The sequence below is a fragment of the Nycticebus coucang genome, chromosome 4 (genome assembly GCF_027406575.1).
Source record: "Nycticebus coucang isolate mNycCou1 chromosome 4, mNycCou1.pri, whole genome shotgun sequence".
NCBI lineage: Eukaryota > Metazoa > Chordata > Mammalia > Primates > Lorisidae > Nycticebus > Nycticebus coucang.
This window is the reverse complement of record NC_069783.1, coordinates 34,953,044-34,973,121: the sequence shown is the minus strand read 5'-3', so window position 1 is coordinate 34,973,121 and position 20,078 is coordinate 34,953,044. Positions and strand designations below refer to the sequence as shown.

The following is a 20,078-nucleotide window of genomic DNA, read 5'->3' as shown; positions in this document are numbered from 1 at the left end:
GATGCTGCCTCTGAGCTCCACACTGATCACCCTCTGCCTCTGTTACATGACAGATGTGCCATCTCCACAGGAACACAGATCAGCTATTCATTTGCCTAGTGAATAGCTGCTTTTAACTTAACTTGATGGTATTTCTTTTAAAAATACTGCCCCCCCCCACCAGATCATGAGGTCTGAAAGAACAGTGTCTCTATCTTGTTTATTTATTTATTGCAATAGATTGAAAGGCTGGATCAGAGGACTTTTGAAACCTTTTCCAATTGCTAAAATTAGGGGGAAAGGCATGAAGCTCACCCACCAAGGGAATTAAAGGTAAACAAACCATTTTGCTGAATTTTACATCATATTCCATGCAAATGGTGTAATGCTTCGTGCATGGCAAACACTCAATAAATCTTTGTTAAATTGTACTCTAATTAAATTATAGGAATGACTAACCATTAATCTGCAGTCTGTGGCAGGTCTGGGACCAGAGGACATGGGTCCATATGCTCTTTTTTAGGAGACACAGGCTGATGGCCTGACACCCTATCCTGGTTACTTTTCAGACATGGAGGACTATTTTAAAAGTTGAAAGAGGAATGTCACTGATTTTTTATGTAAGCAATCTTTTCATTTGCAATTTTATGACAAGGTCTTACTAAAAGGAAGCAAAACATTTTTCCCCCCTCAGGAATATCAAAGATTTCCTTTGAAAATAAGAAAAGAAAATAAACAAAGAGATTGCTAGATCTGGAGAAAATTTTATTTATCCTATGTTAGAAGAAGTAGGACTAATGAAGAGGATTTATACAGGGCCAGAAATTGGCTGTGCATAAAAAGAGAGAATTTCTGCAAAGGGAAGCTACTGTTTAAGAAGAAGAGCATCTGTCAGTGACGGGCCACGTGACTTGTAGGAAGGGTTGAGGCTGGGGACAAGGATGTGAGATCCAGACCTCCTTCATGATATAATTCACCCATGGAACTCATCAAAATACACTAGTGGTCAGGCATGGTTGTTCATGTCTGCACTCCTAGCAGTATAGGAGGCTGAGGTGGGGGGGATCGCTTGAGCTCAGGAGTTTGAGACCAGCCTGAGCAAGAGCCAGGCCCCATCTCTACTAAAAATAGAAAAACTAGCTGGATTTTATAGTAGGTACCTGTAGTTTAGGGAGCTACTTAGGAGGCTGAGGAAGGAGGATCACTTGAAACCAGGAGTTGGAAGTTTCTGTGAGCTAGACTGATGCCATAGCACTCTAGCCTGGGTGGCAGAGTGAGACTGTCTCGGGGGAAAAATAAATAAATCAATTAATTAAAAACAAACAAACAAACAAACAAAAAACCATAGGTGAATAGGTGATCTGGCTGCTCCTGGAAAAAAACCCCTGGAGTCTGGGAAATTTTTTCTTTTTAAATAGGAGATCCAAGTGATTCTTATCCTTAGGAAGTTTGGAAGCTCTGGATTCTAGAGGACTCCTGAGGCCCTTTTAATCTTAAAGCTCCCATTCTTTTAAGGTTCCAGAATCTACTACAATTCTGGAACTACCTCTAATTCTTTGAGTCACACAGGATATGCCTCTCAAACAAATTTTTATGGCAGTGGAGAAATCTTAACTAATCATATTCTCTCCAGCAAGAACCTTTCAAAACTGTTCCCTCTAACAAGGTATTACTTTAAGATTACAATCAAATAACCTAACTATTTTCAGCCTTTTCATTTTCTTACTCGCTAAACTGTGATGCTTGATGGACATAGTCAGTGAGAGGCATCTGCCTAAAGTCAGGAGGATGCTCCAGGGCAAATGCTGGTGCTGCGGGTTGGGCGGCATACCTGCTCTGGGAGGTGTGGCTCAGGCTGAAAACCATCCTGCTCCCATCCTTTCAAATAGCTCTGAGCTCAGCCACTGGCCTCAGCTGCTGTGGCCGAGGCCATCCTGCTGAGGGACTTTGTACATCTAGCCCTAGACGAAAGGATGCTTGTCTTTTCCACATTTCTTAGCATCAGAGAAGAGGGAGTAGGCCAGGTTCTTATGATCAAATTTTATTTTTATAAATAAAATGTGCTTTTGGAATTAGTAAAAGTAATTTCACCCATCTACCAAAAAGAGTAGAAAATTAACCTGCGTCTCCACTTTCTGCTAGGGGAAATGTGGACACAAGTCTGCTGATCTGAGAGTCGCTCCTGAACCACCTGCTGCCCTGCAACCACATCACTGGTGTGGTGAGCACAGGGGAATGCCATGTCTTGGCCCCAGAGCTTCCCAAGCTCCGATGTGCTCCCCATCCCCCGGGGTCTTCTTAAAGTGTAGACTTTGATTCTGCAGGATCAGAGTGAGGTCTGAGGCTCTGCATTTCTAACCTCCCAGATGACACCGTGGCTCACGCGTTCAGTATATTAGAGAATATTTAAGAATCAAAGCCCCAGTAGTGGGGCTGCCAGTGATAAGAGGAAGGGAGGGGAAGACGACATCTGGAGGAGGGAAGAGAAAGGCCAAGAAAGGGAGAGGGTACGAAGCTCCCGCCTCCTGGACAGGTCACCTGCAGGAAGAGGGAAGCTCCAGGGGCATGCAATTCACTAGCAGATAGTGTGGGCCATGGGAAATTCAGGCCTTCATGATCTAGTTGCACGGCAGAGTCATCTGGGCACTCTAAGGAATAATGATGTCTGGCTCCACACTCAGAAATTCTGATTATGCGTGATCTGCGGTTTCGTCTGGGCATGGGGAGTTTTAAGCGCTCCCCAGGTGGTTCTAACATGCACTGGGATGGCAATCTGCTTCTCCAGAGGGAGAATAATCTCAGGGACGCTGGATAAGCCCAGGGATTGTGTGAAGGGAGTTCAAAGGGAATCACTGGTAGGAGTCAAGTGCAGTCATTTTGTATGTGTCTCCAGAGAACTGTGTGAGAGGGAACACAAAAAGCCTAAGATTTCTGGGCAACTTGTATTTACAGCTCACTTGGCCCTGAGACTCTGTGTTCCTGAGGAGTAGGGTTCCTCAGGCAGGTTTGCTTGCCTCTCTCTCTCAGAGGAGAGAAGTAGCATGGTCGGGTCTTTGAAAGAACCATTAGGCCCTGCACAGTCAGCCCAGGCAGGTGACGGGGAGCTGTGCTGGGATCCTGAGAATTACAGATTAAAATACTGAGTCCTGGGCCTCATCCCTTTGCTAGATTCTGGTTTAATAGGTCTAGGGTGAGGCCAGACCTCGCATTTTTGAAAAGCTTTCCAGGCATCATGAAGTCAGGGCCCAGGCAGCCCCTCCCTGTCTGAGTCTGAGGGGGGTGCTGTGATGCACCTGTGCTGGTCCCATCCCAGCTGGGTCTTCTGTCTCAGCCCCGCCTCCCCCCATCTGTTTGCTCCATGCTCCCCAAATACAACTCAGTGGTCCTTATTGCAGCTGTATTAGTTTCCTATTGCTGCTGTAGCAAAGGACCAGAAACTTAGTGGCTTAAACAACATACATGTTGTTCTGCAAGTCCAAAGTCCAACATTGATCTCCATGGGCTAAAAGCAAAGTTTGGGTAGGACTGTGCTTCTTTCTGAAGGCTCATGGGAGACTCTACTTGCTTGTCTCTCATTTCTTGCTCATGGCCCCTCTCTCCATCTTCAAAGTCAGTAATGTCACATCTCCCTTTGACTGACAATAGCTGGGAAAGGTTGTCCACTTTTAAGGACTCTTGGGATTCAATTGGGACATAATTTGGGAGATAATCTGAGAGAATCTCCACATTTCAGAGTAGTTAACTTTCATTATACCTGCAAAGTCTCTTTTGCCATGTGAAGCAAAACCTTCACAGGTTCTAGGGATCTGGACACTGACAACTGGGGGGTTATTATTTTGCCTAACATACTGGACAATTGGCTTCTTCCCTTCACTCTGACGCTGCTGCTCTGGGTGGCTCAAGTGACCTGTGGGAGCCTCTATGCTCAGCTGGGTGCATGACTTGGAGTCTTCAGTCCAGGGCTAAGGTTGGATGGCCTGAGAAGCAAGACAACTGCGCAGATGCAGCCTGATTCAGAGCTTCAGAGCCTCTTTTTAAAACAGAGGGCAGCTGTCAGACCCATGAGCAAAAAAAAAAAGTATTTTATTTTTAAATGTAGAACAATCAACATGTCCTTTTATCCTAAAAATGTTCCTCAATTTTGATATCCTATGTTGAAATGTTCCTAAGTTTTGATGTCCTATGTTGATTTTAAAGAGCATGTGCAATTCTCTTCCTTTTATACTGAAATTGGGGCCCAAAATGAAAGCATTTGGATGATCCAGAGGACGGTGAGCGCTGTGGGGCCAGGCTGCAAGCTGTCTGGCCGCGTTCATTCTGTTTACTAGACTTCCCCTAACAGCTACTTGCCCTGACTGATTTTTCATTCAGCCTTCTAGTGTACAGAAGTAAGTGCAATTATGAGCCTTCTGGTTGTATAATTGTAACCTAGAATTCACATGCAAGACAGGGGCTTGATATTTGGCTTTTTGTCCAGGCACAGTGTGTCAGTCTTCAGGGAGTGGAAAGCTCATCTGCTTTCTTGGCAGATGAGAAAAATCTTTGCTTTGAAGACAATTGTGTTTGACATTTTAGGGATTAACCCAAGATTAATATTTGCCCTCTCCTCCTGGTCACACATTTAGCTTAGTGTTCTTGAGGAAGTCATTCATCTTCCGTGAGTCTGCATCAAATGCTGTATCAACTACCGGAGGCATGTAATAACTGTGGTAGGAACTCTGTGGTTGCTGACAGGTCCACTTGATTGTGGGCTGGGGGCCCTGCAGGTGCTTGAGACTTCCCCTGGGCCTGGAGCAGAGGTAGGAAGTCAGCCAGGGCCAGGTGATGCTATGGGGGAAACCTAGAGGCCTGGCAGAGGGTGCTGGTCCCCTGAGAGGAGAAGGGAGGGGACAAGTAGAGAGACTGTGTGGAGAGGAGGAGAAAGGCATGACCCAGGACTCGTTAGTCCTGTGAACCTTCCTTTTATCACAAGCCTCCCTTCCCCTGGGCTACCTGGAGTGGTTTTCTGTTTCCTGCACCCAAAAGATCTTTGAGTAGAATATGGAAGAATCAGAATGCACTGCATTTTGTAAATCAAACTATTTTTATACTTCTTGTATTTTTATTTCTCATTTCTCTTTTGTTTCTTGTCAATACCACACATTTATTATAAGTCTTTTAAATTCTAAGTTTAAGTCTTTAAATTTCTAAATGTAGATGTTTAAATTTTGACTCAGATCTCCCAAGGAAAACCAAGGGAAGGAATTTTCTGGGGGTAACTGTGTGGTCCAGCAGCAGTGGTCCTGAAGGAGAAGGAACTCTGAGTCAGTCGCTAAGCCCTTCTCCTACGCTAGGTCCTCCTTCCTCAGGGTTCATTCTAAATGGGATGGTCATTTCTTTGTAGAGCTTCATGAGATAGAACCAGGTGCTTTGTTAAGGCCTCAAGCCTGTGATTTCAAGAGATCAGAGACTATTCCAAGTAGAAGTAAAGAGCTTATTAGAATCTTGACCCAAAATGCAATCAGATCTGGTCAGCAACACAGATCTGCCTCTACCTCCTACCCTTTCCTAGCCCACTCCCTTCTGCTGTATACATTAATCCCACCTGATAAAGAAAGCATTGAAGGTTTACTTTGAGTTCTTTGAGGATTCTCCATACTTCTTTCCAAAGAGACTGTATTAGTTTGCAATCCCACCAACAGTCTAAAAGTGTTCCCTTCTTTCCACACCCTCCTAGGTATCTACCCAGAAGAAAAAAAGTCATTTTACTATAAGAACATATGCACCAGAATGTTTATTGCAGCTAATTTCATAATTACCAAGATGTGGAATCAACCCAAGTGTCCATCTACACATGAATGGATTAATAAACTGTGGTATATGCATACCATGGAATACTATTCATCCATAAAAAAGATGGAGACTTTAAATCTTTTGTATTAACCTGAAGTTATAGAATATTCTACGTAGTAAAGTATTACAAGAATGGAAAAACAAGAATCCAATGTACTCAATACTAATATGAAGCCAGTAGATAAACTAATATACACCCACACAAGAGAAAAACACAATTAAACTTAAGTGGGGAAGAAAGGATAGAGGCGGGGGGACTGGTTTGCTCTCATCTAATCGGCACAAGGTAAGGGTACATGGCACACCTCCTACGACTTGGACGTTACCTAATGAAGGCAAACAATGTAACCTAGTCATTTGTACCCTTATATTAATTTAATCAGAAATTAAAAAGAAAAGCAAGCATTGAAGGCAGCCACCCCAGCAAAGCAGCCAGGCGGTTACAACCACAAGCAATGTTGGCCAGATGCTGGGTCTCGCCTCAGTCTCCTCATGCCCTTCTGAGGCTGCCCTCCAATTTACTTTGTTTCCCACATTCCATAGATGGACGTGGAACCTCAGTGCCACCCATCAGTTCATCATTGATCCTCCCACCTACTTGGGACCCTGACGCTGAAAGGAAAATGGAGGCGGCTCATCTAGCCTGTTAGTCCCACATTCATTTACTGGATGTCTTCTGAATACAAAGCCAGGCACTGAGTCACAGAAGTCTAGGGCCGGCAGAGCCCTAATAAATCATCCAGTCTGACCTCTGTGCTTTACAGATGGCAGCACTTACACGGAGAGGTTAAGTGACTTGCTTAAGGTCACACTGCGGAGCTAAGGCCAGAATTCTGATAGCTTGTCAGCTGCTCACTGTGTCTCCACTGCCCCTCCCACCCCCCACTACTGGGAGAGGAGGAAGATGATGGATTAGCCGTGAGACCATAAAGTGGGGGAACCCACACGCATTTCCCTGAAGTGCTCCAGATTAAAAAGGACCTTGGATGGAAAAAAGGCAGACAGCAAGGGACTTTTTAAAAGGTAAAATGGAAAAACATGGGGGTAAACTCTTTCTTGTGAATGGAGATCACATTAGGAAAATATGGGAGAAAATGATTCTGGAGGAGGCGTCTTTATTGTTTTTCCTTCCCCGCTACATTTGTTCCTTAATCCATGTTCTCATCTGCAACACTATTCTCATGCCATTTTTCTTTTCTTTGACATATTTATCACCTTATTTTCATATTATACTATAAACCTTGGCATACACAAGTTTTTAAAGCAGCTATTTTTAATGCAAGATAGCACACCAAGCTTTGAAGCCCCCAATAAAATTGACTAGGGACATCTGCTACTAAAATGCTCCCATTTCCTCCCTAGAAAAGCCTGCTATTCATTTGCTATCTGTGAAAAGTAACACAGGAATGAAAATCGGTTGGCATTTTGAAAACAAGGAAACAACAACCAAAAAACCTTTCTTTTCTTATTTCAAGTCAAAAGGCTCGAGACAGGTCATTTGACATTGAGAGGTGACATTTGCAGCAATGGGTTATTTTTACATATTATATAATTGACTCTGATTAGGTTCAAATGCCAGTTAACTAATCTACTAATTTTTCTTCACAAGAATAAAAGGCAGTACCAAATGTGTTATTGGAATTTAATTCTAAAAATACAAATGTTACAGGTTCTTTTGAAAATAAAGCTTCTTTATTTCTCTCAACAATTCAAAAATAAATATTCTAGTGTCTTCCATGCAGCAATGATGGTTAAAGGCTGCTCCAGGAGGCCCTTGGGAAAGCTTTTAGGAGCTGGAACACCCCCCAGGGTGTTCTCAGGTGTGTGTTTTTACTCTTCAGGAGAATGAATAAGCCGTGACTGTAGTTTCTTGGCAAGAGGAACCAAGGTCTGTGTTAGTTTCCATTTTCAGCGGTCCTCTGGGGAAGATGTGATGATTAGCCTGCCCTCAGTGGTTCTTTGTCAAGAGACCACCTACTTGAGGTGCGTGCATAAATTCGAGATTCACCCATGCTTGCTCTTTTGATGGCTGATTATCTATTAACATCTGTCTATCTGTGTTAGAGACAAACCAGTGCAGATCTGAAGAACAATTTATTATCCCAAAGAAGAGAAAAGAAGGTTGAGATTGGACGTCAACATGAGCCTTGGGTTTTTTACCCTAAATAAATTAATAAAATGAATTGGGGACAGTCACCTAGGTGCTCAGTTGACGGTGGTGGCCATTTTTCTCCTCAGGACCCTGTTCTTGCCCATTGCCTGGTAGCTTTTCTAGCACAGTGCAGAGGCCAAAGGCTATCGGAGAAGGTAGAATGTTCAACCTTAGGTGCTGTGTTTTCTAGGCATCTTACCTATTGGAACACAGGCGGCCGCACACTGTGCAGTCCCTCAAACAGATGCTCTAACAGTTATTGAAAGGGGAGCCAACCTTCTTGATCTACAGGTGAGGAAACTGATGATCAGAGAGGTCAGCCCAAGGTCACACAGCTTGTTAGTGGCTACCCTGAGACACTTACCAATCATGGGTGCAAATACCATTTGCTTAAAAGTGTTTATTAACCTATTCTTTCCTTCAAGGAAGCTCAGATTTACTAAATGGCATTAGGATTGTTCCAGGTTTTTTGTTTTTTTTTTTTCATTTACATTTGCATTAGGGAAAAAAACAAATCTGTGCTCTAGGACGTGTTGGTAATATTTGTGGCATACAATTAAGTACGTGGTATCACTGAGTTTCTGGATTCAGAACATTAACTGCACTTACCCATACTGAACAATGCCCATCAGTGGACCAGCAGGGCCAATGTCAAGAGCTTGGGCAACATCAGCCAAGAACTGTTTCTGGATTCGGAATCGACGTTTGCCAATGCTGGAGCTCCCATCAATTAGAAACGACAAGTCAACTTTGCAGTCTGAAGAATGGAAAAAAAGACTCTGTTACTCTGTGTCTACCTGGGCATCCTCTTGTTCCTCTTTCTACACCAGTTTCCTCAGAGTCCCAGGAAAAGAAAGTAAGAAAGAGATAGTATCATCATCATCAGCCGCATATATTCATTTATTTACACCCCAGCAGCGTTTCCCTGAGCACCAAGGTCCTGGACACCTGGCTAGTATTATTTCCATAACCATTTTAGATTCTATGTCACAGCCACATTATAGGTTTCAGAAGCAGTGATGTCCCAGTCTGGCTTGGGAAGGCCCTCAGAATGGTTTTCCAGCCTCAGACCATGGAAGCACAGACCCCCAGAGGTGGGAAATCACCAAGTCTTGAGAACCTGTGGCCTTTTACTCTCACCCTAACTTTTTAGAAGTATTAGCTGTGTGCAAGAATCAGCAAGGCCAGTGCTGAGGGGAGGGCAGGAATTGTACAACAAGAAATGGACACCAATTTTCTCTTTCACTTCCCTGGGGGAGGCAACCACAGTCACACGTGCTTGTAGCTGTCTTGGATCCTTCTCTCTCTCTCCTCTCTTTCTTTCTTTCCCTTTCTTTTTACTGTGATGAAGACTAGGACAGTTGTTCTGGCTCAGTATCTTTGGATCTCTGTGACTATCTGAAGGTTATGACAGAGGTGGGAGGGAGAGCGGAGTGGCAACCTCTTTTTCAACCTTTCAAAAACTAACAGGAATTACTGAAAAGTCGCATAGGCCAATAGAAATTAGCGTTCTCTTTGTTCTCAACTGAAAAGATAAAAACTGATCATTCAATGCTGATCAGAGGTTCATTTTGGTAGCTATATATCCCTTTGATTACCAAAAAATGAAAAAATGAATTATGTAACAGTTCAAATTTGGGAGACAAAAATATTTGAAACAGAGTTTTGGAGAGGAAAAAAAGAGAGAGAAAGAGGGATTTCTGGGCCAAAGTATGGGAGGACATGGGTGCCAATGGTGCCCTTGTGGGTGGGGGAGCAGCAGCCAGATGAGTTTGCATCTCTCCAAGCACACACGATCACTCACGTTCTCCCTGGTATGGGGCTGTCATGGGACCAGGTCTTCCCATGCTCCAGAAGGAGAAGCTCCACAGGCAGAAAGAGTTGTCAGTTTTTAAAAAATATTTTAAAAAGTGGAAGAAACATATGTACATAAGTTGACAAAATTTTGAGCAAAAGAATTGATGAGAAATGTTTATTGATGAGTGCTACTACAGGATTAAGGAGAAAACATATCTGAGAATGTGCTTTATTATCTCATGATGGTGCTTGGCAAGCAAAACCACAAGAGAAGGAGAAGATGACAGGGACCCATCCGGTGGGTCTGGCCAACTCTGCTCCATCTGGAATCAGGGCACTGGCTTGTGCCTTGGCTCACCAGCAGATCACAAAAGCTTTTACCTCCTGTCCACCTGGGCATTCAGTGCCTACCAATTCTTACTTTCAGCGGGCTTCACTTGTCATTTGCTGTCCCCCAACTGCCCATACCCAGGCATAACCCTTGGGAGGAAGAATGAAAGAGGCTAATAAAATCCAGAAGTGGAGTTCAAATCTGTCACTAAAACCTGGGATAATGCAGAGGAGAAAAGCAGAACTGCTGTACCAGTTGGCAGGTCATTCCCTAAGCAAGGCCAGCTCATTGTTCCCCCTGTCTGGGCTTGCAATGTGAATTGTGGCCAGCAGGTGACAGTGGTGTTCTTTGGTGCTTGCTGGACTCTTTGTTTCCACCCAAATCTATAGCTGCAGATCTGCAGTTTAACAAGACCCCCAGATGATTTGTGTGCAGAGCGAAGTTTGGGAAGTGCTCCTGGGGTGGGGGTGGGGGTTTCTTCCAGACATCAGCAGATAAGTTCAACATACCTTTTAAAATTAAAAAAAATTTTTTTTTTCTTTTTTTGGAATAACTGTTAATTAGAGTAAGGGCCAAAGGGGATTTTGTTGTTGTTGTTATTGTTGTTGTTAAGTGAATGAAGTACATAGACTTTGTAGCATCTATTCTGGTTCTTTGCAGACAGGTTTTCTTCCTCATTTCTTATATCCTGAACTGTGTTCAGGATTGATACATTCATTTCAGAGCTAGGTTTTAAGCAGGTGGGGTGTTTCTGTATTTGCTTACTTTTCTTTACTCACCAGTCTGATAGCTGATATCAAGGTTACCTTTGCTCCCCTTTTCTCTGAAAGTCTTAAATGACAATAGTTCCAGTGCAGGGCATGTGCTGACTGAGACCTGTGGCTTTCTCATACTGAGATGAAAATACTCTGATCTGAAGATGACAACATTAGTACTAATGGGTGGAAATGTTTAGTAGGAGTGAATTATTATGGTCGCAAAAGAGGGGAGGTTGGAGAGTGGGGAAGGACAGGTAAGACGCAGCATCTGGGGGAATCAATCTACCGATTTTCTTAATTGCTTTGCTTTTCCTCAACATGGCACAATTTTATGGATTAGTACTTTGTGTTGTCTAATATGTCAGGTCAGCATTTCTGAAGCCAGGATACACATCCAAGTCATGTGCCTGACAGAGCTGCTAATGTCCAAATCTGGACAGTGCATCTCAAGGGCTCTTGCACATACGAATCACTTGTAGAATCAGTAGGTCTGGGCTGGAGCCTGAGACTCTGCATTTCCCAGACCACACTTAGAGTAGCAAGGTCTGGGGAGAGTCTGATACTGTAGGTATGAGACAGGTAGTGAGCATCTTTAATTTGAAAAGTGTCATCATGTGATTTTCACATGCAGCAACATTGAGCCTCACTGCCCATGGGCGGCTGTAGACCCACAGCAACTTTCTAGAGGAATTTGCAAGGGGCTTCTTTCTGTGCCTTCCAGGCTACCACCCCTTTCTGGTTTTCCTCTTTTTCCCTGGATCCTCCTTTTTGTGATCCTCAGGTGGCATCTCCTTCACCTAGTGTGGTTCCTCAGGTTTCAACCCTCTTCCTTTCCCCACCAAGTCTATCCTTTCTCCCTAGGTCACATGTTCTGTTCTCATGCCTCAGTTTTGAACCATAGCTCATTGTCTTCTAACTCTAGATTTCTGACAGAGCTGTTTCTTCTGAACAGATCTCTACCAGATCAAATGTCTCAGGGAAGATGACAGACTGACAGACACAAACAATCTCCCTGCTGCTCACTTGCCCATCCCCAGTGTCCCTCACTGTAGGACAATTTGCCCAGTTGCTCGAATCACATTTCATTGCTTCCTATCTCACACTCCAACACCAGCCCTGTGGATTCCTCCCTCTCTGTATTTCTTGAATCCGCCTATTTCTCTCTATTTCCACTTCCAACCCTAAGCTCTAGCTACCGTCATCTCCCCTGGACCATTGCCTCTGCTGACCTGCACCTCCCTCCTTTCATCCCGTCCTTGTCTCTCTATTCTCTGCCATGCTTCATCCTGTTGCCATAGTGATGTCTGAAAAATCTGATCCTCTCCCCCTCACACACAGACAGTTTAAATCCTTCAAAAGCTTCCTTTACCCCTTAGAACAAAGTGACAGAAGAGAAGAGATAAATAGATCCAGGGTAGGAGCAAGGCGGGCTTGGGTGGGCGTGAGTGGGCAGAGAGGAGAGAGTGAGCAGATCAGATGTCAAAGCCACCTGGGTTTCTAGTTGTCAATTAACTTACTTGGATCTCCCAGGGATACTGGCTCCAAAGACTGTGTGCTTAATTCTTCTTTTGGAACAAATCCTGGAAAGAGCAGCAAAACTTTTGGTGACTTACAAGCACTGGAAGCGTCTGGCCTTACCCCAGGGAAGGGGACATGATGGATATTCACACCCAGCTGCAGGCTTGGCTTACAGATAACTGCGCTCTTTGTTATATCACCCCCATCCTGAGAAAAATAAGAATAAGTTAATATTTACTAGCAGCCTACCAAAGACACGGCACTCTGCTGGGTGCTCAGGAGGATCTGAAATCAGGAGACTTGAGTTCTGCTCCTGTTAATTTGTTCTATTTCACCCTTAGTTTTCTTATGGGAAAGCAGTAAGCACTTTGCCAGTGTAAATTATGCTTCCATAAAATACTGCAACTCGAGGTCAGGGGACGAATCTTGGTCATGTGAATCTTCACTGTGCCCACGACATGTTGGTCATCAGTCAGCATTTGGCGATTGAGTCAACGAACAAAGATGTGTAAGACCCGAGAAGGACAATCTAATGAGGCGGAGAAGAGTTTAAAAGAAACTCAGATGAGGCCTCCAATGCAACTCCTCTTCCCCAGCTGTTTGAGAGGAGAGAGAAAGATGCCAAAAGGTTTCATGCTCCTAGAGGCTGTGCAAGAGTTAAATTTCAGCCTTGGAGAGAGGAAGGTGTCCTTAGAGCTATTTACATGGAAGCCAAGTTCATAAGTATACCACGGAAGAAAATAAAGACAATCAATGAGAACCCTCTGGGGCTTGGTAAGACCAATGGGAGCAAACTTGCAGCACCGGAAGTGAGTCCCAACTTTCAGGACTCCGGAAGCTCCGCAGAGAGGAAGGTCCTGGGTCTTTGCTCGTTCTTGGCACCGGTGTGCTTTTTCCAGGCTTGGTATTTTTTCCAAAAGTTTGCAGAGCACGCGATTTCATTTTCCCATTAAAGGCCAGCTAGCTCGTCCCACTTCCCCACATCATTTAAGAAACTCACTTTGGGCGTCTAACAGCATTTCCCAGCCAGGAGCCTCTCCGGGAAACGCCCCGGGATTCAGTGTTGAAGGGCTGGGGAGAAATTCAAGTCCTAGGCGAGTCCGGAGTCCTCTCTCTCCTTCACCTCCGTCTCCCTTAGCAGTAAGACCTTCCCTCGTACCACGAGCTGGAGGTCTCGTTTGGTGGATTTTTCAAACATTTAATGCAGCAAACAACACCCATTCATTGAAGCAATAACTGAACACCATTTCGCAAAGAAGGAAGGGGAAAGAGGGGAAGGCAAGAGGCTGGGGCCAGGAAGAACCCACTTGGTGGGTGGGGTCCTAACTCCCTTCTGGCGTTTTGTCTTCAAGTTTCCTTTCTCCCTTCCAGTTTTCCAGTGTGGCCCCAGGCCTCAGGCTTCCCTAGGGAGGTTTCACTGCGCCCTTCGCAGGACCCTGGTGGGAGGCCGGTAGCCCTCAGGAAGGCCGCTCCTGCTGCGCACGGTCACTGCCTCCGTCTGGATTATTAGACTCCCCTAAGCCAGTGCGTCTGGATCTCGTCATGGCAGAGAAGTTGGGCTGTATAATTACCTGCATCTAAAAGGACCAATCCAGCTTTCCAGAAGTCCACTTCTCCTGATTTTCAAAATTAAAAAGAAACAAACTTGTTAACTTAAACCAAATCTGCAGAAGGTCTCTAGTGAATTGCCAGGATGATAAGGTTTCCCAGCTGTGGCAGAGAGTTCAATAAAGGAGCACAGGACCAGAATTCTGGATGAAGCAACCTACAGTCTGTAATGATTTTTCCATCTAAAGCTCTTAAAGTCAAAAGCTTTACATCAACATCAAAGGCTTTACAGTCAAACACCTTTGCAGGTTTCTTTCACTATGCACCAAGAATCATAGAATAATAGGAATCTTAGGACAGAAAAGGACCTAAAAGTGCATCCAATCCAAATCCCCTCTCCAACCTGCTTTAGAGCATCACTGCCAAGTGATGGTTGGCTGGTGCTGAAGCACCTCCAGATACAGACAGTTCATTGTGTATTCAGACAAAGTAGTGTATTCCTTCTTGGACTATTGAGACTGTGAAAAAAGTTTCCTTGTATCCATTTGAAATCTTTTGCCCTAATTCTGTCTCCCTGCACCCACTCACCTGCCCATCCACACTAATTTAGCACCTCAATATGTGCCTGTATTATCCGAGGTACATCTGTCCCACTTGTTTCTCTGAATTCTCTTTCTTGGAATTAATGCGACCCCATTCTCAGGCAATTCACTTATTTCCTGAGGTTCCAGTTCTCACTGAGTTCCTCAAGCAGAATAAAGTGAAGTCCCACCTGGATTCTAAGTGAAATAAGATATTTAATACCCTTCCTTGCAAACCAGTGCTGCTAAAGTGAAAGGGCAGTAGTGGGGGAGAGTCCTACCCAATAATCCCTATTGGGGAAATCCTGGCGGGGAGGGGTGCCGAGGCAGCAGGAACATGTTAGGAGGACACAGAAATGGCTATCTCTCTTTCCCTCTCACGCTCCTGCCCAGCTCAGAAGGCTGAGAGTATGATCAGCTGTTTTATTTCTTAAAGGCTATCAGCTTTGCTAATAATTTCAGCAAGGCTGCCAACTGAAATTATTAACACACTCAAAAAAGGTGATCTTTTTCTTTATGTGATAATGATGCAGGCAGTTTTGAAAGGCAATCTGTGCTCTTGCACATTATGGTTTAATGGTGAGGACTGCATTTAATCTAGCTCAGCCATTAACAAGGTGTGTGACCTTGAGCAAGTCACATACTCTCTGTGAACCTTAATTTCATTGTAAATAACATAAACAGATTGGGTGAGATGGTCTCCACATTTAAAATACATGTATTTAGGATTTATGTTTAAACATTCTCCTTCTTTAGTCTTATTACTCTATCGCCATCTATTGGTGAAAACACATATTTTGTTCTTTTTCTTAAAAAATATGCTGGTGGTTTTCTCAATTTTTGCCCAAGGTTGCTTCCTTTTCTTTTCTTTTTTCTTTTTTGCCCAAGCACCCTTGAATGTCATGAAGATTAAAACAGCCCCCCCTCCCAACATCAGAGGTCTCCAAGTTTCTGGAAACCTGACCGTCTATTAATGGTACTTTCATTTTGTTTGACCCAAATTACATTGATCCAAAAGCTGAGGGCTGAAAAATATTTGGACAGCTGAGACTTGGTATTTTTTGGACTTGGTAGTAATGAGAAGTAAATTTGTAAGAACATTTGTATTCTGGTGTCAAGGAGGAACAAGATGGTATTTGGGGAAAAAAGAAGTCAGAAGACCCATCCTGGGTCTACCACGGACCAGCTGGGGACTTGAGGAGAGCTCACCTTCCTTCTCTGCAGTTCACGTACAGTTTTTTCCTGGTGTAGATCTGAGGTCATAAAGACTTTTCCTGCCCTGCCTCACATGGAGGGGACTCAGAGGAGGTAAATGTGTATAAAATCACTCTGAAAAGTATAAGATGCGCTTTAAAAAACAGGGAATTATTATTTTTGTGATGATCCTTGCTTGGCTATCTCGCAGATGCAGTCAGGTTTAACAGAATTATTGGCTTTGAACGATTTCTATAGTATAACTGGGTGTTGTAGTGGGCACCTGTAATCCCAGTTACTCGGGAGGCTGAGGCAAGAGAATCGCCTAAGCCCAAGAGCTGGAGGTTGCTGTGAGCTGTGATGTTACAGCACTCTACTGAGGGCAACAAAGCGAGACTCTGTCTCAAAAAAAAAAAGATTTCTATAGTAAAAATATAGAATAGAATCCGTCAACATTTCTTAAGAGCTTGCTCAGTAAGCAGTTTATATGGATCGTCACAATAACCCTATGAGTCAGGCAAAACATTGACTCCATTTTACAGGCGGGAAAACTAGTGCACAGGGAGTGGCAGAGCAGGGAGTGGCATGAGCCAACACGCAGGTGAAGCAATCCCAGGTTTACAAATGGGTTTCCTTTCAAGGCGTGGTGTTGGGTATTAGTTTGGAACCTGACAGCCTTTGTCATGGAAGCAACATTAACACCCTGGTGAGATTTCCAGGCCAATGAAGCTTACTTGACTCAGAAAGAACTCATGACACCATGACGCCAACCAAGAGGGTTAGCTCTAAGGAAAAGTCTCTGAGTTTTAACCTAAAGTCTCAGGAGCCTGCCATCCCCACCTTCCCTAGAAATAAGTAGAAACTGCTTGTGACTCAAAGCGCCCTGGGAGGAGGGGAGGAGGTCAGGCTGTTGGCCCCCGCCCCATGTGTACAAGGTGGTGGCACTGCTGATGGCTCTGCAGGGGGAGAATGTGGGCCTATGAAGGCAAAAGCTCCAGTAGCAGAATTCTAGCGTTTGGAAACACAGTAGAACTTCTGCAAGTTGACCACCCAAGGGACTGTAACCAACTGGTCATCTTTCAGAGGTGGTCAACATAAGGATATAGGCCTATTGTACTGACACATATATGTAGTGCATGTCTGGTCTATGAAAATTTGGTCAGTGTAAGGAGATGGCCAATGTAGGGAGGTGGGTAGCTATGGAGATTCTACTGTATTTGATTCAACTTTGTAGTTCTAAGACATAGCACAGTATCTGACATGTAGTATACTCAATAGATGTTTGTTAAAATTAAATAACAGTTCCCCTGCAGTAAGAGTGATGGCTTACATTGGGGCGGGAGGTGTGAGGTTATATCTGTGGGCAGAAGGCATTATTCATGGGTCATAAACCTGGTGGGGATGAAAAGTTGAGCCCAACATCCTTAGATCCAAAATATGCTGGGCTAACCACAAAAGAGGTGTTTAATGGCGATTACAGTATTCTGTGGTCTCATGCAACGTATTTTTATCAGTGACAAGAATGAGGACAGGTGGCACGTTTATCAATTTTATAGATGACAGAAAGATCAGAAAGAGAGTTAACATGTAAAAGGACAGAATTAAGAGTCAGAAAAACTGCAACAGACTAAATCCAGGGAGAATTTAATGGAGATATGTGTAATATTGCAACTTGGGATCAAAACCTCAATTGCACGTGGACAGGATTGGGGTGCCCTGCTTCTACAGAAGTACAAGAGAGAAAACCCTGGGATTTCCGTTATTGCAAATTCAGCAGCTGATAAGCCCAAGGCGAGACAAGGCTTCCCCCCAGTGGAACTGGGGATGTTTTAGTGGAGTCAGACTATTTAAGACAAGAGAGGCAAGTGTTGTGCTCTGCTTGGGGTCCTGTTCTAGGAATCGGCAATAGTCTGTAGAGCAGCTGGACGGGGTACTGGCCTGCCGTGGAAGGATCTACTCTGAGCCTGGAGATATTTACCCTGGAAAAGCTGAGCCATCTAGGAAAACATGAAGCCTAGCTTCATAGACTTGAAAGAACCTCAAATTTAAGAGATTCACAGAGTCTCAGCCTCCTCCTGCTCTTAAAAATTGTTGAAGACCCCAAAGAGCTTTTGTTTGTGTGGGTTACAGCAATTGATTGTCATCATTTCGAAATTCAACTATGCATTCTCTCATGTGAAACAGAGTATTACCTGGAAATTTGCTTACCATTAATTCATTAAAAAATAATAGAACTGTTATATTTTAATATAAATGCTACTGTTAAATTAAAAAACATAACTTCTAAAACAAAATGTACAGTAACAGGAATGGCAGATTTCTTCTACATCACAATACAAGACAGCTGGAATCTGATGCCAGCCCCTGCAAGTGGTTGTGATATATCATTTTTGTTAAGTAAGTGGAGAAAATCTGTCCTTCTGCAGACACAGTCAGAGAAGGGAGAATATTGAAGAATCCATGGAAGCAAGGTCCTCAGACCCCCCTTTGAGAACCATGATGAGCTGAAGTTCTGGGAGGTTATATCTAACGCTGCCACCCACCAAATGAAGCAGCTGGGAAATTCCCTACCACTGTGAAATTTTCTGACATAGGGTAAAAGCCTCTGTCTGGCACACCATAAGGGAATCATTTCTAGGTGAGAAATTAGACAAGATGTACTTACACAATTCTTTCCGATTCTATGAGCTGATGATTTTATAGCTGAAGCAGCTGGGTGACTTGCCTGAGATATGTGACTCTATTCCTGGGGAAGGTATCTGAGAACCCCAGATGGTCTCTTACCTCCCTTTACTCAGGGTGTGTGAACAGTGTCGCCCCCAACAGGAGCTGTGACAGGGCTTTATAAGTACTCTAGGTCTGAGTATCCGCAGGCTAGGAGAGTCCACCAAGGCCAGGACGTGCAGTGGGCTCCTAGGAGGGTCTGAGGCTCTCAGAGCAAAGTTGCAGGGATAATAAAGAGCCGAAGAATGGGTAGGACATGAGGGCAAAAAGGGAACTATGGACGCCTGTGCAGGAGCACAAAGGAGCATGGAGAAGAGCAGAGCCCCCCCGGCTGTAGTACTGGAGGCTGGTGAGGTTAGAGAAAAGGGAACGAGGCCAAATGTTTCTAGCACACACAACCTTGAAACACACCCAATGTCATCAGGTAGTACACAAATTGGAGAAAAAAAATGGTAATAAAGTGTCTCCTTCTATTCACCTGCCATGCCCTGTGTGGTTCATATCGTATGTCTGGCTGTTTGCATTTTAGCCCAGAGGCTGGTCCAGGGATAGGCCAGGGTCTGGGTAGGCTGCTTAGGTACAGAACCTCTCAAGGGCACATAAAGTCATGACAGCCCCTGGGGGTCTCGGTTGACAGAGACTTTTTTCTTGAACACACTGAGAACAGATCAAAGAGACATTTTCTGGAGGTTAAAATAATTTGGCATTCCTCCAAACTCTGGTGACCTGGTGTTTAGCTGCCAAGGCCAAATACAGAGTGTGTGAGGTCTGTCTATCTGCAGATGCCGCAGGGCAGATTCCCAGGCATCAAGGGCTGTAGGCAGCCGGCAGCTTACCTAGGCTGACATCTGCTCCAACAGGTTTCTGGAAGGCAGCTCCAGAAGCATCGTGCCTCGGGATACCTGAGGGTCACACAAAGTCAGCTGATTTACACACACTGCTTCTTGACCTTATTTTGCCCCTGTTGAAAGTAACCCTAGCTCAGATTTTCCTTGGAAATCTGCTGAACTCTCTGTGGTTGGCTCGACTTTTGGGGATTATAAAGGAGGCAGAAATCCTGGTCAAGGGGCAGGTGGAAACAGTACCCTGTGGCTTGGCCTCTTGAACAGTCCCAGGGGCTGACTGAGGCCTGAGATGGCCTTGGAGTCCTTGTTCTACCTGCTGTTAAGCCCTTTCGTCCAGAATAACAGCACGTATGCAGGCAAAGGTGCAATTGTGAAGCTCATGGAAGCTGCTAGTCCTGACCACTGCCTCCTGTGGAGCCTCTGCTCCAATGTGGTATCAAACCAAAACAGAACCTGCAGTTCTTAAGAACTTGTGGAGGGTAGAGGAATATCCCCCAGGTCAGCAGGAGGAAGACCTGAGCACTTCCCACTGTGGGTCCTGATCTCTGATCCTAGTGCTCAAAGCTTCAAAAGAAAGGGTAAACTTTCACCAAGTCTATCAGCTCATGGACCTGGCCCTGAGCAGAGGTTGTAGAAAACATCTAACCCTGCTCAATTTTCCTTTCTCACCTCTGCAGGCCTCAACAGCATCGTAGAAGAATTTGCTGGATTCTTAGTTCTTGGGCTAAATTGTTAAGGGGCACACAAAAGTGAAGAAAGCCTGGGGGAGTCAGAATTCCCCAGGAATCTTGGAAACTGTATTTCTAGCCCCTGAATTAT

The 20,078-nt window shown here is 44.4% G+C and overlaps 1 protein-coding gene across 3 annotated transcripts in view; it reads right to left on the bottom strand.

Moving 5' to 3' along the window:
* VIT (vitrin) overlaps nt 1–20,078 on the bottom strand; it is a 167,014-nt gene that overhangs the window by 23,023 nt on the left and 123,913 nt on the right. For 2 of the 3 annotated variants that reach the window (XM_053589777.1, XM_053589778.1), the window contains exons 9-12: nt 19,251–19,316; nt 13,939–13,983; nt 12,367–12,429; nt 8,573–8,720 (exon numbers count right to left, since the gene is read on the bottom strand). In XM_053589777.1, coding sequence (XP_053445752.1) covers nt 8,573–8,720; nt 12,367–12,429; nt 13,939–13,983; nt 19,251–19,316 — 322 coding nt within the window. The remainder of the gene's footprint in view (nt 1–8,572; nt 8,721–12,366; nt 12,430–13,938; nt 13,984–19,250; nt 19,317–20,078) is intronic. The other variant, XM_053589779.1, reaches the window with a different exon arrangement.